Source organism: Seriola aureovittata, chromosome 21, assembly GCF_021018895.1.
Source record: "Seriola aureovittata isolate HTS-2021-v1 ecotype China chromosome 21, ASM2101889v1, whole genome shotgun sequence".
NCBI classification, from domain to species: Eukaryota; Metazoa; Chordata; class Actinopteri; order Carangiformes; family Carangidae; genus Seriola; species Seriola aureovittata.
Genome location: NC_079384.1, coordinates 10,527,233 through 10,546,581, shown reverse-complemented (window position 1 = coordinate 10,546,581; position 19,349 = coordinate 10,527,233). Strand labels below are relative to the sequence as shown.

The 19,349-nt window shown below is 40.2% G+C and overlaps 2 protein-coding genes across 3 annotated transcripts; one reads left to right on the top strand and one right to left on the bottom strand.

Moving 5' to 3' along the window:
* The first annotated feature begins 49 nt into the window (after window positions 1-49).
* On the top strand, window positions 50-5,310 carry becn1 (beclin 1, autophagy related). The gene is made up of 12 exons (XM_056365689.1): window positions 50-200; window positions 389-521; window positions 633-697; window positions 1,441-1,499; window positions 1,670-1,760; window positions 1,940-2,076; window positions 2,219-2,413; window positions 2,513-2,659; window positions 2,838-2,987; window positions 3,212-3,272; window positions 3,371-3,513; window positions 4,458-5,310. The coding sequence occupies exons 2-12, from the start codon at window positions 395-397 to the stop codon at window positions 4,624-4,626; spliced, it is 1,344 nt and encodes a 447-aa protein (XP_056221664.1). The 5' UTR covers window positions 50-200; window positions 389-394; the 3' UTR covers window positions 4,627-5,310.
* A 204-nt stretch (window positions 5,311-5,514) lies between these two features.
* Window positions 5,515-18,752, bottom strand: LOC130162122 (serine/threonine-protein kinase tousled-like 2). 2 transcript variants are annotated; one of them, XM_056365687.1, is made up of 21 exons: window positions 18,232-18,752; window positions 16,796-16,890; window positions 15,299-15,370; window positions 14,098-14,170; window positions 13,835-13,872; window positions 13,512-13,604; window positions 11,559-11,666; window positions 10,878-10,970; window positions 10,315-10,425; window positions 9,913-10,049; window positions 9,671-9,823; window positions 9,371-9,437; window positions 9,165-9,262; window positions 8,973-9,054; window positions 8,653-8,744; window positions 8,386-8,475; window positions 8,007-8,176; window positions 7,617-7,755; window positions 7,295-7,406; window positions 7,068-7,175; window positions 5,515-6,566 (listed from the first exon to the last, which is right to left on the bottom strand). In XM_056365687.1, exons 2-21 carry the CDS (start codon window positions 16,886-16,888, stop codon window positions 6,393-6,395), a joined length of 2,103 nt encoding a protein of 700 aa, XP_056221662.1. In that variant the 5' UTR covers window positions 16,889-16,890; window positions 18,232-18,752; the 3' UTR covers window positions 5,515-6,392. The 2 variants fall into 2 exon arrangements, with proteins under 2 accessions (XP_056221662.1, XP_056221663.1); XM_056365688.1 differs by lacking the exon at window positions 13,512-13,604.
* Window positions 18,753-19,349: the final 597 nt, after the last annotated feature.

Below are 19,349 nucleotides of genomic sequence, written 5' to 3'. Positions count from 1 at the left end.
GTGGACGCCCGGTTCTTCCATGTGACTTGATTTACACCTGACGTCAAACGTAAACGTAAACAACAATAAGGAAGTGGAGAGGGAAATGCCTGAGGTGCAAAATGCGACAGTCACGCTAACTACATTTGGAGTGATTTCTCATTTTCGACGTTCGCAAATCAGGACTGTAATGCAATAGCTTTGGTTTTTCACAAGCGAGAGTAAGTCTGTCTTGTGCTTACACACCGTGGGTGTATGTTACGCATGAGCTAGCTACAACGCTAACCTTAGCTAGCCAGCTGCCTAACAGCTAACTAGCCATCGAGCCACCATGTAGAAAAAAAATACTTGGCGAAAAGGCTGTCAGGCTTTACATTGTGCTTTTATTTCTTTACATGTGTTCTTGTAGCTAGCAATGGAGGGCTCCAAGTCGTCGAGCACAACCATGCAGGTCAGCTTCGTGTGTCAGCGGTGCTGTCAACCCCTGAAACTGGACACGTCCTTTAATGTGCTCGATCGGGTCACTATCCAAGAGCTCATTGGTATGTGTATACTTGGCAATCAACCATCAGTGCTGTAAAATATAGTGTAATGATGTCAAAACTGCTCGATCTGTTATGAAATTACTCCTCTGTGACCCTCCTCCTCCTCAGCTCCGTTGGTCACAGTGACCCCCAGCAAACAGGCTGACAGTAGTGAGGGGGAGACAGCACCAGAGGTAAGTACAGCAGAAAACATACGGTGCTGTGCAAAGGTTGTAAGATGTAAAATCAAAAACAATGCCATGAATAGTTCTTTTTAGCAATTCACTTCATACAAAGTGCAGTAAACAGGAAACTAAACTGCCCAGTTGTCCTCAGTAGACACAGTTTTTCAGGTGCTTGGCAGGTTGGTTGCTGGAGAATTCGCCACAGTTGTGGATTTAAACTGTTTTAGTGTCTTCTGTCTCTTCACATAATCCCACAATGACTCAGTAATGCTGCAATCAGACCATATGTTGCAGGACTCCTTAGTCTTTTTGTCCCTGAAAATAGTTCTTTATGACACTGGCTGTATATTTGGGGTTGTTGTCCCGCTGTAGAATGAATTTGGCACTGATCAGACACCTCCCTGATGGTACTGCGCGATGGATAAGAATTTAGACTCTAAAGTGTCATCAATCTTTGATGCTGTCATGCCAGGATACACATGGTATGAGAACACACTGAATATAACAGCAAATTACTGGAATTCACATAGGCTGTTGTGTTTTCCCCAAGATCCTAGACTGATAAAACAGTGGCATCAGGGTGACTGATACTTTTGATACATATATTGTACATACATATGTATGTTTTGAGTAAACTAATCTGTAAGACTTTTAGAAGCTGTAAGACTAAAACAATTAATTATACCAATTCAGTCTGTAAATATTTTGTTAGAGGGTATATTTGAGGTCTCAGAATTACATTTGCCTTCTAGGAGACCTTTGTAGAGAACAAGCAAGATGGAGTGTCGAGAAAATACATCCCTCCTGCACGGTGAGAACCCAAGTCTTTTCATTCAGGAAATGGAACTGAAAACAGATGACAATTTATATATGTTGACTATCTTGAAGTTGATATGTTCCTCTGTCAAATGAGGTGTGGATGGGCTTGAAAATGCAGCATATCCTATACATTTGACTGAACTGATGAATCTTGTTTTACAGAATGATGTCCACAGAGAGTGCCAACAGCTTCACACTGATTGGAGAAGCATCTGATGGAGGCACGATGGAAAATCTTAGTCGTAGGCTGAAGGTAAAGTCCGCTTTGACACAGCTGAAAGATTTGAGATTCCATGATGTCGGTTTACTATGATCATGTTAGTTTGGCAAGAAACAGTTTTGACAAAACAGCTTGTTAGGGTCAGCTTATGCTACGGATCTATGACTGAACTTAAAAAGTGACTATTTTGTGTTGGATCATATTTCACTCAGGTCACCAGTGACCTGTTTGACATCATGTCAGGCCAGACAGATGTGGACCATCCACTGTGTGAAGAATGTACTGACACTTTGTTGGACCACCTGGATACACAGCTCAACATCACAGAGAACGAATGCCAGAATTACAAGTTAGTTGGTGCACAATAAGTTAAATGTCTCAGTTTTCAGTCAAAATACTTAAAACAACTTAAAATGCTGAATCCACATGTGTGTTCATGTGCAGTTTACTGTGTGTGTAGTAAAATACACTGTATGTGACTGTATTTTCAGGCAGTGTCTGGAGCTGCTGTCACACCTGCAGGTGGAGGAAGAGGAGACCCTTCTGGCAGAACTGCAGCAGCTGAAGGAGGAGGAGGAGGCGCTGGTCCAGGAACTGGAGGCAGTGGAGGAGCAGAGGGCCGGTGTAGCCCAGGACCTGGCCCAGAGCAGGATCCACTCTCAGCAGCTGGACACAGAGGAGCTACAGTGAGTGGCTTTGCAGTGGTGTCAAAGGCTGTGAGTGGAATATGGTAGACGATACAGCACATAACAGCTGTGACTCTTTCCGCTGCCTTGTGTTGTAAGGTACCAGAAGGAGTACAGCGAGTTTAAACGGCAGCAGCTGGAGCTGGATGATGAGCTGAAGAGTGTCGACAACCAGATGCGTTACTGCCAGATTCAGCTAGATCGGCTGAAAAAGACCAACGTCTTCAATGCCACATTTCACATCTGGTAAACACACACACACACACACACACACGATACTGTTGGGCACATTGAGAAGAAATAATTATTTTTTCCCTCCATCAATCAACCGTGACTTCACAAACAATCACCATAGGCCCCAGGACAAAAAATAAATCAATACCTATCGACTGGGAATCAAAATTGTTTTTCTTTTCTTGTCCAGGCACAGTGGTCAGTTTGGTACCATCAACAACTTCCGCTTGGGTCGACTGCCCAGTGTACCTGTGGAGTGGAATGAGATTAATGCAGCCTGGGGGCAAACAGTGCTGCTGCTGCATGCTCTGGCCAACAAAATGGGGCTGCGTTTCCAGAGGTAAACACAAACACACACACATTTCAATTAGTTTTTTCAGTTGAATGTTGTCAACAGTGTATTTACACTTAGCCGTGTTTTCCATAAAATACTAGCAATAATTATAGTATAATAATCTTTAGTTTTTTGTTTCTGTTATTTAGATTCAATTATTTGGTGCATTACTTTTTATGTTTTGCTACTATGCAATGTAAAATTAAGCTCATCTCCACTCATCTCTTCAGGTATCGTCTTGTCCCATATGGAAATCACTCATACTTAGAGTCACTGACAGACAAGTCCAAGGTAATACATGCTGTGCCCAAGCCCAGCTCTCCCATCATTATTTAAACACTCCTCCAGGCTCTTAACCTTAGCTTTCTTTCTATCTTGTGTTTGTCCAGGAACTTCCTCTGTACTGCTCAGGTGGCCTGAGGTTCTTCTGGGATAATAAATTCGACCACGCCATGGTGGCCTTCCTGGACTGTGTCCAGCAATTCAAAGAGGAGGTGGAAAAAGGAGACACTGGTTTCTGCCTCCCGTACAGGTCAGATAGCTGCATACACTACTTTTTCCTTGTGTTCATTAACAAGTCATTTAAAATGAAGCTGTAAATATTCAAGAAGTATAATGCAGATTCTAAAACAATTGTCTCAAGTTATTTTAGAGGGGCTGAAGAATTGTCTGATTTCATTATACCACTCAAGCAAATAATCGGGGGGAAAACCAGGGCTCTATAACCCTTTAAATGATTAAAGCATTTCCTACAGTACAACATTTACACTTAACTTGTCTAACTGGCTTTGTAAAGCTCACAGTGCCTTCAACAGCCACATCTGACACCCCAGCCCTGCACTACACTTCATTTACTCTGTACCGGTGCATCACCCGTACTGCTGGCTGCACTTGGGTGAAATATCACAGCATCATATTCTGTATGTCAACACCATTGTGAATATCCAGCTTTCCAACAGGAGTATTCCTGTCCAATCTTCCAGCGCCACCTTCTAGTCAAAATTTTCACACAACAAATGTTGCACATTCACAACACATTCACGTACCTTTTCAATTTTTGGACCCTGAACTTTCCGCTTGCTCTACTTCCAGGCCTAAATGTCATCTTTGCACAAGAGGTATTTTATAATCTATTAGGTAAATGAGTACATTCATGCCTCAAGGGGAAATGCACCCTTTCGGTTTTAATGAACTTATATCTCCTATATTGGTACCCTCAGGACAAACTGTGTTTATGTGTTTTGTGCAGCTAAAAATAATAAATGTCTGAACAGATTTTCATTAAAGCTGAAATCCTGACTTCCCATTCCCAGGGTTATATTTGTAGAGTCCAATATAAGGGTGTAACCACAAGTTGGAGAATTGCTTTAGCCTAAGTCCCCTCGATCCATTTAATGTCAGATTATAATATTGATACCAGTACATCCATCGGGCATTATGAGATGACTAAAACTGAATTTTTATTCCATGTCCCAGGATGGATGTGGAGAAAGGCAAGATCGAGGACACAGGAGGCAGTGGTGGTTCCTACTCCATCAAAACCCAGTTTAACTCTGAGGAGCAGTGGACCAAGGCGCTCAAGTTTATGCTCACCAACCTGAAGTGGGGACTGGCATGGGTCACCTCGCAGTTCTACAACAGATAAACCTGCGGGACAATGCCTTGGTTTATTGGGTTTTGCATATCTGTATGCCCCTCTGATAAATGGATTACTTGTGAATCTTAATCGGAGATTTGGCCAAAGGAAAGGAAATGGTTACGTCTGCACCACTTTGTTCATCTTTTCGGGATTTTGAGTGGAAAAGGGCACAGAGGAATGTCAAAAGCTTCAGTCCAGATTGTCTGTTTTTGCATGTTACAAAGAGATCATTTGAATCTATATAAAATTTCACACTTCCTCGGATTAGAATGTACTGTAGAAATAAATCTTCCCCAAATTCAGTTCTCATCATTGTTCAGGTAAGGGTATCTTTGGTCTCATGTTGTACTGCACACCTTTGAATTCACTTTGTAGCTTTTTCCAAAATGAGAAAAAATGTTTTTGTCCCAGTCATGCAAGACTATGATTTGATGATTATGGTCAAGGAAGGATTTTTAGATTAACACTGTTTAGTATTCAACAGGAGTATGTCAGTATTTCTTTAACCTTGAATGTGGTTACGTTTTCCAGTTATATGTACTTGGCAGGCAAACCTGTATTTAGAGGTGCACTGATACAGCTACTCTGTTCATACTCTACACCATCACATGGATTTGTCTGTTTTAGTTATGATTGATACTTTTAATGGTGTGACTTGAGTTAATAAACATTTTATGCTGTGAAAAAACATTTTGGGTGGAGATTTTTTCTTTTAGAGATTAAATGTATGACACATTCATTGATAACTGCATCGTGGTAAAGCACTGACAACAGCATGAATTAATAAATTAAGTATTAAAACATCTGTGCATCTCTAAGTATATTTGTATGATTTACAATACATCTGTAGAATCTGCCCAATGAGTTTCTAAAATCAAGCAAAACACCACAGAGTTAACCAAATGTTTTTTAATGATTTCATAATTATTTCTGTTGAATCTTACCTCTCATCACAACACTCACTCATAGTCAGCCCCCCTTTTAAGGTTAACAAAAACATAAGGGGTAAATTTCATGGAAAAATATGGACAATTAAAATAATAAGCTGACTTCCAGTTATCAAGTAAAATATTTAAAATAGGTCAAAACCAGGTACTCTTTCCAGAATCAGCCCTCTGCTGTATCATCAAGTCATTTATGAACCTCTGACAGTGCCACGTCAACAAGGCAGGCCTTAAACTTTGGTCATCAGTCATTCCTCATCACTCGTCGGAGCCCTTCCTAAAAAATCCCAGGTTCAAACCTGTAGGGACACATGTTTAAAATTGACCTCTAGTTCTGAAAAATAGTTTAGATGTAGTTTAGATGATGCATTTCAAGCAGAATGGGATGAAATTTCATTAATGCGTCTTCTAAACCATCCAGAGTACAGGCAGGTGATCTTCCACACATGGCATACTTCTCAGCCTGTCATTTGTGCAATTTTTTGGGTGCTTTTACTATTTACCATGTAAAAAAGCCCCTTGAAGTGTGTGTCAAAGTCTTTGTGTTAGTGCATGCATATGGGCAAATCTTTGGGTTCTATTGAGCCCACAGCCAGAGACTGGCCATTCATTTTTACCACTTGGACGATGGTGGTGGGCACATTTACTACTACATCACCACATCATCCATCATTTTGGTTCCATTCACACTTTTAGGATCCCTCCATCCCATCATGCTCTCTGCTCTCTCGCAATCAAGAGAGCAAAGGAGGAGTTTCATCAAGTGTGTAATGTCTCCGTGTGGCTTTGTCGTCACTGGGGTTTTATTCCAGCTTCTTTCAGCTCATTTCAATCGGAGGCACTGCTGCTGTAGCAGCTGGAGGTGGAGGGAATAGGAGGTGCCAGAGGTGTGCTGCTGCCCAGGGCTCTTCGAATGTGGGGCATTAGGAAGGGGTCACTGGCCAACTGCAGCACATCCACACGATCCTCCTTGTGATAAGCCAGGCAACGTCGAATGAAAGCCTATGATGGTAAAGAGGAAAAAAAAGAAAAGCTGACTCCTTGTTTCTGAACCTATTTCCAGTGTTTTCTTTCTTAGGCTACTTGCTGTTCAGTCATTAACATTTTTTCCAGATTTGTTAGATTTCGCTCTAATTTTATGCCTTGCTCATTACAAACAGTGATGGTCCCTTCCAAAGGCTACCAATGTAAGCAGCCTTTGGCAATCTGCATGCTTAAAGACCAAATAAAATGGACTATTCTGGAAAACAGTAATGCAATAATGGTGATCTAGTCCTGGCCCTTCTATCAAATCAAGCAGCCTCTTGAAATATCCCACCTGTCAAAAATCAAAAGGGTTTGAGCAGGAATTTAAATCAAATTCAAGAGTAAAAATGTAATTTCCTTTACAACTCAGTAAGAAACTAATTAAGTGATACTGTATAAATATATAGGTAAATGTAAAAAGTTTGATGGGAACAGTGCAGTGAGTTGATAGCTGTTTAAGAGTAATAGGTACCACACCTTTGCTTCTGTGGTGACCACAGGTTTGGGGGGAAACTGCACCTCAGTGGCTTTTAGTATGGTGTTTTCTTGGAGGATATCCTGCTGCGACTGGTTGTGACCAAACGGCTGGAAAAAGAACAACAGGGAGACAGTTAGCAGACAGTTCACCTTTATTTTAATCACACCAATTAAAAAAAAACATCTCCCAACAAAATCCCTGTTAGAGAAGGCAGGTTGGTGGTTACCTTGCGTCCATATAAGCTCTGGTAGAAGATGACCCCTACTGACCAAACATCCACCTTATTGGATATTTTTGGGGGCTCCTTGCCCACCACGAAGCATTCAGGAGGGAGGTACCTGTAAACCACACAATGACAACATGAGACTGAACTAGGTTTTCCTCTGTATGTTCTCTCAGCACTGTGCCCTTTGCACGACTTTCTGAATGAAGAAGGGGATGTGAATTCAGTTAGCGACATTTCCCGCAAAAGACTGTGCCAATTCCACCCACTTGGGAAGCTATACTGGTTGCTTGGTTACTACACGCAGCGAAATGTGTGTATGTACCAGTAGGTCCCTGCTCCTTGTGAGGTCAGCTCCATGCCATCTGCAGAGTTGTAGCTGTCATCATCCATGATCTTGGACAGGCCAAAGTCTGTGATCTTAATCTCTCCGCAAGCTGTGCCGTTCACCAGCAGGATGTTTCCTATGAACACACCATTAACACTCAATTAAAATGAGCTGTCACAAACATGTGAGTGTTACATATACACACAGATGAACATATTTATTTGAATCAAAATCTACATCACATTCTTGTGGTGTTTACTTTCTTGACAGATCACTAGAGGAAATTGTACAAAAGTCAATTTTAACTGAAACTCTACAGAGAGCGATTCTTTTTCACTATTCTCTGAAGGATGGAGAAAATGACAAGCTAAAACTCCATGAGTCTACCAGGCTTGAGGTCGTAGTGGATGATGGGTGGCCGAATCTGGTTGAGGTACTTGAGGGCGTTGACAATCTGCATGACAATAGAGCGGCCCTCCTTCTCGGTCATCAGCTTATTTTGCTTCAAGTAGAAGTCCAGATCGTTGCCTTCACAGTACTCCAACACCGTGCAGAACCTGCGAGAGATAACACAACAGATGGACTATTTGGTAAGATGTCAATATAGATCACCCCCGTACATCCACACACATCTAGAGAGGTTTTAATGTGCTATGTAAGCTGCAGTGTCAGTAGAGGGATAGGAGGAATATGAATAGGGAGAAAAACGGGAAACAAAAACACTTCTAACATGTTTATTTATGTTTATGAATGTAGAGTCACTTACGAGTCCGTGTCGAGCGAGAAATAGTCGTAGAGTTTGACTATTCTAGGATGGTCGAGTTCTTTGTGGATTCTGTACTCTCTACAGGCGTGTCTGAAAAGACAAGTGAATTCATAATTCAGGGTGAACTTTCAGTTACTTTTAAAATACATCACACAAGAACAGTCAAAGACAGTCTTAAGCTTTAAGTTCCACTGTGTAAAATTTATTTACAGATCCAACAATGCAAAGAAAGAGAACAGACGGCAGTGAACAGACGTTCATACTCACTTGTGGTAGTTTTCCTTCTTCTCTTCCCTCCAGTTCTTGTTGAGTTGATGGATTTTAATGGCCACATACCTTTGCTCTGTCAAATCAAAAGCCTGGGAAAGGAACATTGCACATAACCGGAGAGTTACACCTAACTGTGTACAGTAACTGTTTACTGGATACAGTAAAAAAGTCTCACTACAATACCACCGTGACACCTGAAGTTCCCTTGCTTTATGTTATTCAAAAAGACCCAGCTTATTTAAGAGTAAAAAATAAAAAACTAAACTACAAACCAGTACTTGTAAAAAATGTAAGCCAACTTAATATTACATGCTTACCTTGAATACTTCACTGAAGCCTCCTCTTCCAAGCAAATGTAACAGCAGATATCTGTCGTTCAGCGTGGGGTGGTCTTTAAATCTACAAGTTGAGACAGCATGTTTCAATCACTTGACTTTTTAAAACAGTTTGATGCGGTCAAAAGGCACACTACAGGAGTGTAAGGCATGTTAAGCAGAGATGATACGTACTGTGAATTGTCCTCGTTATGGATTCTCTTTAGCTCTCGAATGTGCAGGTTTCTTACTCGCTCCAAATGCTCCAGCTCTGCCTGGATCTCTGCCTCTTCCTGCATACAAACACACAAATCTGTTATCTACCTCATCCTTTGGTAGACAGGGGTCTCAAAAACAAATCCTAAGTGAAGGAAAAGCTGCCATAAGTGTTGAGATGGTACCTTTTTTAAATGACCAATTCGAAGTTTGAAAATCTCTTCTTGCTCATGATATTCTGCCAGTGACAACCTGTGTGGGATAAAGTAGCAAACAGTCAGCTTGAGAGACGAAAAAGGCATCCTCCGCCTACAGCAGCCAGCCCGCACCCCATTAAACCTGCAGCACTGCCTTTCTAGACCAGTACACAATGTTATATTCAAGCCACAACACAACAATTAATTCCTGCTTTAGTGTGAACTTTGGGCTGGTCCATGTAAAACATCTACTGTGTACAGTAATTAACCTATTGTTTGTTATCTTACGTTTCATTCTCCTGGCCGTTGCTCCTGCTCTTTCGTTTGTTCTGTTCCAGGCTGGGTGGGGGTGTCTGGGCCATGGAGGGAGGTTTCCTCTTCCCCAGCAGCTTCCTCTGCCTCTCAATATCCTCCCGCTGTGAGTTGATTCTCTCTTGCTGCCTGGAACATGTAAGAACAATCTAGTGTGAACATTCTTGTATGCAGAATAGACAAAATGTAAACATATGTTTGTGTATTTGCTTGCTGACTTGATGAGGTTCTGGAAGGCGTAGCCATCAGTCCACTGCTCAGTGAAGGAGGCTCCGTGGCGTACAGTAGTGAAATGACCCAGACGGAGACGGTCCTGCATGCTCTTGTCCCTGCAGGCCAGCTTCTCCTGCTTTGACTAAGAAAAAGATGAGTGCATCAAAAATTCTGCAAGCACATTCAAAAGCAACTCAGCCTGGACATTGTAAAGAACTGAACACTGCTCCACCATAATCACCATTAAGTAGTTATAAAACAAGGATGAGTGCTCAGATTCATAATTTGTAATTTAGCAACAATGCTTCAAGTTTTGACATTGTAGCTTTAAAAGAAAGGTAAGGTAAGCTATGCTGTTTCCCTCAAACACACATACCGTACTTGTGTAAATGCATATGTAGACCCACCTTCTCAATTAGCAGCTTCTTGCTCATGGTCACACACTTGTTAAGCCGTTCCTTGTAGCGCTCCAGCATCTTCTGCTGCTCGTCTATCTGCCGCCTCAAGTCACAGTTAGCCTGCCAGAACATACATCATCACTCTGACATCTAATTCTTATTACAACAAGGATTTGAGGCGTTTCTGCATTTACAGTGACAAGATGCAAAAACTATCCAGCGTGCCAGTTCGGTTTGCTGACATTTTCACAAAATGTCATTTCAGCAACAATGGCATTTGAAAGTTAACAAGCACATTATTCATGATAAGCTGCAACCAGACTGATGCAGGTTAATTGCTGGGGTTGTTGTGACAAGTGGCAGCGTATTTGACAAGACTGTGAAGTAATTATTCAGGACATTTATGAATAAGGCTGCTATATGAATTTATATTTAGACAGCCACTTGACTGTGTGTAACACACAACATCAATTTGTTGCAGATATTGACAGATCTACAAAAGCTCTGTGTGGTCCAAACTAAGTTCAACTTGTCACACTTTTCAGACACATTAAAATATTTTCTCATCTTACCCTCAGCAGGTCATCTATCCTCCCCTCTTTCTGCTCCAGGTCTGAGTTCTTGTCCTTCTCCAGTGCTGTCAGTTTCAGCAGTGTCAGTTCTGACTGAAGGCAAAGACAACGACAAGCTGAAAGTAAAGATCTTGTTCCGCTGAAAGGATGCAAACACCCTTTGGGGCAGCAAGGAGCAAAACACGGTTTAAATTGATCAAAATCAGACGATGGTGTCTTGGATATGAGACGTGTATTCAATGACCTTTAACCAGACTAATTAAAATAATTTGGAAGGATAGCTGGATGTGTGTTGAAAGTATAGTGTCAGATGAACTGCAGCGTGGGTGCAGGGTCTTTCATAGTTTGACCTTTAATTCTAACATCCATATCTTGTCCGACTTGTGTCATTTTATTAAATGGCAGAACAAGGTGTGAAGCTGCGTCATCCCTACAAGTTTTGTCAAACAAACCAAACTAATGGTGTGTGCAATGCAACTTTCTCTAAAGAAGATGCAGTTTGTAAAACGAAACACTTCTTGTAATAAGTAAATGTCAAAAGCTGAGCCGGATGCAAAGCGTGCTCCAATTCCAAAACACACTGAAGTCAAACTAGCGTGCTTCTACGATGTCATTGAGAATACAGTGGGAAAGTCAGGAAAGTTATTATTGAGTGGAGATCCAGGTCAGTCTCTCAGTTACCTGGATGGCTTTGTGTGAGCAGAAGTGTGTGGGGGCTGTCTTAACAGAGCTGCAAGATGAAGAGTCTGTGTGGGCTGAGCCTGTGGACGAAGGACTGCCGTGCTGAAACTGCATTCCAGAGAGACAGGAAGAGACAAAGGTAGAAAAAACACAAGGGTAAACTATAAGAATTATGTAAAACAGACAGCATAAGGAGATTATTAAGTAGCTGAAAAGATAAAAAATGAGAAGGAACAAATACTCTTATGGGAAAAAAAATCTAAATTGTATATCCACACAAATATGTACAGGATTATATGGTAAATTGACTGACGAATAAATAGGTAATTCTTTTGCTGTGTTTATTCTCAAAAGGTATTTTTCAATATCTAATGTTAATAAAAAAAACTGCATACAGAATGACAACAAATCATATTACAATGCTTTATGCGACCTGAGTGATTAAGAAAGGGCAGGTAATTATAAAGTGCTGTAAAATTTAACATATGTCATTGACAGCAGGCTAACAGGAACAGTCTTCTTGAAAGAATTTCACTATAAAAGGTCTTTCATAAATCAAATTCAAATCTGCCGTTTCTCATGAGAATTCTGGAAAAATACTGTAGAATTAACTGATAGACCTCTTAACAAAAACACCTTGCTACAACATCTACGTCAGCAACAACAACCAATACATCTTTCTGTCTGGCAACAAAATGTGCGAGTATTGGGGAACAAAATGTGTGACATGTCTGACTCAAGGGCAGTGGCTAAAAAATGTCAGGCCATCCTGCAATAAAATGTGATGTATACAAAAACAAATACAGTACTTGCAAGCACAGATTCCTGGCTTATTACTTTGTAATAGGAACAGGAAAATTCTGTTTACCTCGGATCATCACAACAACGGATGAAATCATTACTGCTGTGATAACGTTCCTCAGTTGTAAAATCCTGTCTAATAGTATCAACTGCTGTTTAGACAGTGTTTTGCTGTCTGATAAGGATTCAAGCATTTTTTATCTAAACACAGTGCTGGGTGCACAATAACAATTGAAACAATAAGTATGTTTGGGGGACAATTTGAACCAGACATTGAGTTTTGAAATACAGAAGTTTTAACAGATCAAATATTAGAGTCTGGCTAATCCTGTAGTCAATAGTATTGCTCAACAACCCTGTAAATGTCCCACAGATTTTGTATAGAATTTTTGTGCTATGGGACACAAGAAGTCACTTTTTGCAGCTTCAATATAGAACTGTTTAAATACCATTTAGTTGGTAGTAAACAAGGTTTTGTCATCGCGATGGAGAAAAGATGTTATCTTAACATAAGATGAATGAAAATGGTAGGTGACAAGATTCTTATTTATAAGCTTCACTATTTGAGAGATATAATGACTTTGTCATTGTCAAACACCTCAGATTTAAAAGTGCAGGCACCAATTTTACATAATTATTTCCTCCTGTACTGCTCCCTGCCTTACAGGCCATCTCATTGTGTTAAACATAAAAACAAAACAACTTCTAAAATATGACATCACCAGCACTGAAAATATGAACATTAGCTTCAGTTTCTCTTGCCAGTGCTCAGCAATTGTCCCACATTTGACCTTTCCAGTTAATACATATCACACACACTCAGCTTTTTTGACATAAGTACAACTAACCCACACTCTCACACTTTCTCTCCTTTGTGCTTTAGTCAAACTAAACATTTCATTAACTAAATCTTAAAAACTAACTAACTAGGTAAAGGACAGTTTTGTTACTTCCATTGGCAAAATTGTTCCAGATAAACTAAAGACTTGTCAACCCTGTACAATTTAGAAGATATTGGTGCTTAGAGAAAATAGACAAAGAACCACATAACCAACAGATGAATTTGACAACGGCTAAAGATCAAACCCTGGTCAACCAACAGTAAACAGAGAGCCAGAGGAGAGAGCTATGGAGATGGAAGCTGGTGCTCACCAGAGGATTAGACAGTGAGTGCTGTGGAGAGGAGCGCACCAGCATGGGGATACCCCGGGCAGGACTGGTGCCAGAGCCACTGCTACCAGCAAACTGGCCACAGGGCAGTTAACAGAGTGTGGAAACAAGACAGAGAGAAAGAAGACAGAGTTGTTATTAAGAAAGAGTTTGATGAGGGACCATACCAGCACAGTGGGAACGTGAGGGTGAGACATCACACTAAAGCTAGAGAGTGACTTGAAACAATGCACAGCACAGTGACTAAAATGCAAAATGTATTCAAAAGGACTAAGACATATGATGTCAATTTAGTTTGTACTCACCTCAAAATAATCACTTATTTTGTGTCCTCTTCCTTTACCTACAAAAAAACAGGACAGGTATAAGAAGTAAGAAAATGTAATCATTTGATTTCACACTATGTTCATGAGCATAAACATTTAGTAGAGCATAAGAGTAGCAAACCACAAGGAGCCATTTAATAGGAACTAATCCAAATTTGCAACCATGAAACGGAAGCACGAGGCACCTGAGCATTTCTAAATATAAGGAGATTTTTCTGTTTCAGTAAGCAGGTTGGACTTACCCTGGCTATTGCTGTCATAGATGTCTCCTTTTCTCTTCCTGCTTCTCTGGTCATTGGCCTTCTTCTCTGGTGTCTGACATGAGTAGAAAAGTAGCACAGCTTAGATTTTAATTTTACTGCATTAAATTTATTCCATTAACCACATTAAGATAACAGCAAAAAAATGTAATTGACAAAATGAAACCTTGCACCTTTAAACTACATACATATAATTGCACTCGCAGATCAAAGATATTTCTGACCATAATTTAATAAGATTAACAGCAGTTTCTTTTTTACCTTCAGTATTAAGTGAACTATAAAAATCATGACAAATCATGCCAAGCTATTTTTTTTTTTTTTACCATTCACAAGGTGGCATGTTGGCTCATTGCTCTGCACTTTCAACTCACAGCGAGAAGGTCATAGGTTCAAAACTCAGTCATGATTCTTTCTGTGAGGAGTTTGCATGTTTATCCCCAGCATAAATCGAAAACAACTGGACTAGGTTGTTTGTCTGTGAAGACGTTTCACCTCTCATCCAAGAGGCTTCATCAGTTCGTGTACGCATCTGACCAGGCTAGGACTGGTCCTACTTTCTGGTGTGGAGACCCAGGTATTTAACCTCTTGTGGGCGTTCACAAGGATGATGATGTCACTGGTTCCCTTTTGTGCTCCAAGTGTCAACGACAGTCGTTTGCATGACTGTCGTTGGTGGAAAATTGGTTTCGACTTCGTTAGTGCTCTATTGTGTTATAGCAACAGTCGTTGGAGTCACATGCCACTTGTCAAGTGGCTTTCGAAGTCGAAACCAATTTTCCACCAACGACAGTCATGCAAACGACTGTCGTTGACACTTGGAGCACAAAAGGGAACCAGTGACATCATCATCCTTGTGAACGCCCACAAGAGGTTAAATACCTGGGTCTCCACACCAGAAAGTAGGACCAGTCCTAGCCTGGTCAGATGCGTACACGAACTGATGAAGCCTCTTGGATGAGAGGTGAAACGTCTTCACAGACAAACAACCTTGTCCAGTTGTTTTCGATTTAAAAAACTCCTTTAGGATACTATGACCTGGACAAATGAGAATATACACAGGCTCCCCAGCATAAACTGACACTGCCCCAGGTGTTAATGCAGGAAGTGCACACATGGTCAAAAGACCTGAATGTGAGGGCACATTACTTGTCATTTTGATTGATTCTTTACTGCAACCAACCTCCAGTTCCCTGTCACTCAGTGATCCCGCACTACACAGAGACTGGTTTGATGATTCGCTGTTGGCTGAACTCTGCAAAACAGAACAGACAACAATAGACCTGATTGATTAATCATGTGCTACTTCTGCAAGTTTAACAGTTTCTAGAAAAAAAAAACAAACAAAAAAAAAAACACATTCTCCTCTGTTCTGTTACAGTCTGGAAGGTGTACTGTGGACGGTGCAGATTTTTTGATGCATGAACATTTTTTCCACTCCTTGTATCTTATTTCTCTAGGAATTTAAACACATGCATCCAGCAGTTGTAGCTCTAAAATTCCTACCACTAAGCTAAGCTAGAACAATACAATGGGCATTATAATATACAATTCCCTGTTCGTCTTAAAATCTTCAATTCACATCCAGTTGGTAGAATCAGTTGGCATCATGCATTCATGACCAGCTGCACAACCTGATGAGACTAAGAAGAAACAGCAGGCTAATTGATGCAGGAGGCTAATGCTTTTAAGGCCTACCGGCTTTCTGTCGCTCAAGGTCACACATGCAGCCAAGAAATTCTCTAATTTTTCCTCTTAAGATGTACATTATACATAGTCATTGCAATGTCTTGAATGGTACCTTAATATAACATTTTTGAAGTCAACATACTCACAGGCTTAAATCATTCACGCTAATACCACAGCAAGCAGGTCTCACAATTCATTTCAGAGCACACTACAGGCCGGAGCATGAATGATAGTGATTGCTTTCTCAGGGGTTGCCATTTTCTCAAATGCACACCCACACACAGTAATAACCAGTTCAACAGCAGGGTTGCAGTACAGCACGCAGCCTATGCTTTGAGCTTCAGCTGTGGTGCCATTTCAGTGTCACTAGTCTCCACTCAAACAAAGAGCTCCTGGCCAGCTCCCATGTCAGCTAAAACAGAGCTTGTCTTGTTTTAGCTTTAGCTCAGGAAGACAGGATCATTCCATTGAGGGAAACTCCAGAACGCAGAGCATCAGTAAATACTGGAAACAGAGAAGACGTCCAAGCCTTTTTATGCTGAAGAACTAACATAAGAAAGCTGACCAACTGTTCATGTTTGCATCACACAAACAACAGTGGAGTTGTGGGACGTTTGCCTACAGAAAAACTGGGAGCAGTTCTTTTGTATCACTAAACTTATTTCAGTATACATATATATATATATACATATACATACATATACATACATATACATATATATATATATATATATATATATATATATATATATATATATATATATATATATATATATATATATATATATACATATACATATACATATATATATATGTGTAAAATTAAAAACACAAAGAAACACAATTTCTCAACAAAAAAAACAAAAAAACATTCAACTGAACTCTCATTGCATCGTATGTGAAGTGTAACATCTGCACAAACAATCAGTACTTATGACAGCTGATCATTTTGAGAAAGAAAACAAATTTCATGCTATTAAGAGATGCTAACCTTGGCCACACCAACTCCTGTGAAGCGAGCCTCAAGCAGTTCCTGCCTGCGTGGGTCCAGGCTTATAGCCTGGCTATGAAGTCCTTCCATCATGCCTAGAAAAAGAGACACAAACAGTGAATTAAATGGTAACTTATGTGGACTAGTTTGGTTGAGTTATGGCCACACAATTGATGACTGAATGGATAGCACATTGGCCCCAATCAGGAAGAATGTTTTACAAATATGGTGCATGTAAAACATTCTTCCTGATTGGGGCATATGACGTAAACCAGGATTTAAATCCTGACTGAGTTGCATCTCGGATGTTGGAAACCCCCAACCCACACCTTTTCGATGTCAGATAAGGGATGTCTATGTCAACCGTTACTGCCCTTTACAGGGAAACCAATTTCAACTAAACATCACAATTGATTCGGTCAAAGAAAGCTAACAGGAATACAGTTTTAAAAATCCTTCACAGAAAAATTCCCCTGCCCTGCATCTTGAAATAACAACAAAGATGGACCCCCAGCAGAATTTTGTAACTTATGTTTATAGTAGTAGTTTTATGGTTGACCAACTGAACCAGCAGAACAAAAGTATTGAAGATACAGAACCCTGAAAGAAGGGGAATAAAAAAAGATTTTGTCCGATTGTAGGCCATTAATATTTAGTGAAGTTCATAATTTCATCAACTTCTTCACGTTCAGATGCTGAACTAATTTTTATTATAATACAAATTTAACCAAAAGCACCAAAAAAATAATCTCTATTAAATTCTTCCCTCCATATAAATGTTAAATGTCAGAGTATGACTTCCTTCTGCCATCAGGACCTCCTACCTCAGAGGGTGTCCATTACTTTGTCATGGATTCATATATAGGCACATACGCAACTATTCGTGGTGATGACAGTTTCAAAAGCAAAAAATAATCAACCCAAATAACAATAAGCATCACAGTTTTCCCAGGTTATGTTCAATTATCTATTTCATTTTGTTCAATAAGCTTAACAACTTGTCTATCTAAACAATACCGGGCAGGAAACGATACCTAGCTTGAAAGGATATGTAGCTCCATCTCAACTTTCGTGAAAAAGCCATAAACTCAACTTTATCTAAGTAAACCAGTGTTTCAGCTAAACTGACTTCATTACAGCTGGTGGAACAAAAGTCACGGAATTTTTATTGACTGACAAGATGTTGACAAATGCCAAACTTGGCTAACGCTAATTAGCTAGTTAACAACAAATGCTGACATGCTAATCAACCGTTGACATGCTCTGTCGAGTTATTATTTATCAATTAAGAGCAGGTTTTATCTTTCTTAATAGCAGCTACGATTATATTGGTTATTAAATAACAACTAAGGCTGCGTGGTAGGTTACCTAAACCAGCTAGCGTTAAGTTATATAGCGAGCAAGCTAACGTTTACGTTAGCTGTAACAAGTCTCACCTGGAGAACCTTCAGCAGTTTTCACAGTCACTCACGGTCCTAGAGAGGATGTTGTCCGTCCATCCGCTGACAGCAAACTCATTAACAACTCCCACTCCCATTCACCTCAATTAAAGTTGTTCGAATTGAATTATCCATTTACAATTATTTCGAATTCAGGGAAGACATTTGTTAGCTTAGCCAATGCTAGCTAAGGAGTGCAGTGTGGCTGGCTCCTACTGGTGTCATCCGGACAGGAGGCCCTGATCCTCGGGGTTTCCTCGTCCGTCTTGGTGCCCCTGCAATGGGCAGACTTGGAGCTGTCAATGCTCTGAAGCCTCTTGACAAGTGCTGTCACATTTCTGCCTCACTCGGTCTGTCTTTAGTCATTATCGAGCGATGTAACGTTTACACCGGGAGGAGAAGTTCAGCCACCTTGTTAGAGTCCATTATTTAATTGATTATTAAAAGATAATAACCCCCTGCAGCAAGGCCGCACAGGGCTCCACGGAGAGCTTTATGTGATGCTTCCCATGCGCCAGTTTAACAGATAATGTAAACTCCTCAGGTCAGAACCAACTGAAAACAGACAGGAAAGGCTGGGTTACCATCAACTGCCGGGGCCCTAGACTTCTAGAGGCCCCAAAGAGCCACAGTTTCTGGGTACCATTTGTTTAGCTAATTTGACATATTCCAAATGTTTGAGAATTTGCACCACTGAAATACAATTTTATTTGCACCCTGCATTATGACATAATTTTGTGGACCTGTTTGTAGGGCCTCAAGATTATGTAATTGTTTCTATCTATCTATCTATCTATCTATCTATCTATCTATCTATCTATCTATCTATCTATCTATCACCTGTCCCACCAAGAACAGTTTTGTAAGTCAGTTCACTTGGACTGTACAGTTAAGCAGTAACACAGAATACAAAACTCATGATATAATGCATGAATTAATGTTGTGTAGTATCATGAATTCATGTTGCTCACTATGAAGAAATGAAGTCACTATGAGTTTATGTGATCAGTTCGTGCTTAATGAACATCAGTTAAAGATTATTAACTTGGGCCTACAGTATGCAGTATGGCCATACATCAGTTTATGTAAATATATTCAGTGAATTATTTTTAGTT

Coding starts and splice junctions, on each gene's coding strand:
- becn1 (XM_056365689.1), top strand. CDS start 395: ATGGAGGGCTCCAAGTCGTCGAGCACAACCATGCAGGTCAGCTTCGTG. Junction 698..1,440: donor AGGGGGAGACAGCACCAGAG/GTAAGTACAGCA, acceptor TTTGCCTTCTAG/GAGACCTTTGTAGAGAACAA. Junction 1,500..1,669: donor AAATACATCCCTCCTGCACG/GTGAGAACCCAA, acceptor CTTGTTTTACAG/AATGATGTCCACAGAGAGTG.
- LOC130162122 (XM_056365687.1), bottom strand. CDS start 16,888: ATGATGGAAGGACTTCATAGCCAGGCTATAAGCCTGGACCCACGCAGG. Junction 13,873..14,097: donor CTATGACAGCAATAGCCAGG/GTAAGTCCAACC, acceptor GTTTTTTTGTAG/GTAAAGGAAGAGGACACAAA. Junction 6,567..7,067: donor TGGTCACCACAGAAGCAAAG/GTGTGGTACCTA, acceptor TTACCATCATAG/GCTTTCATTCGACGTTGCCT.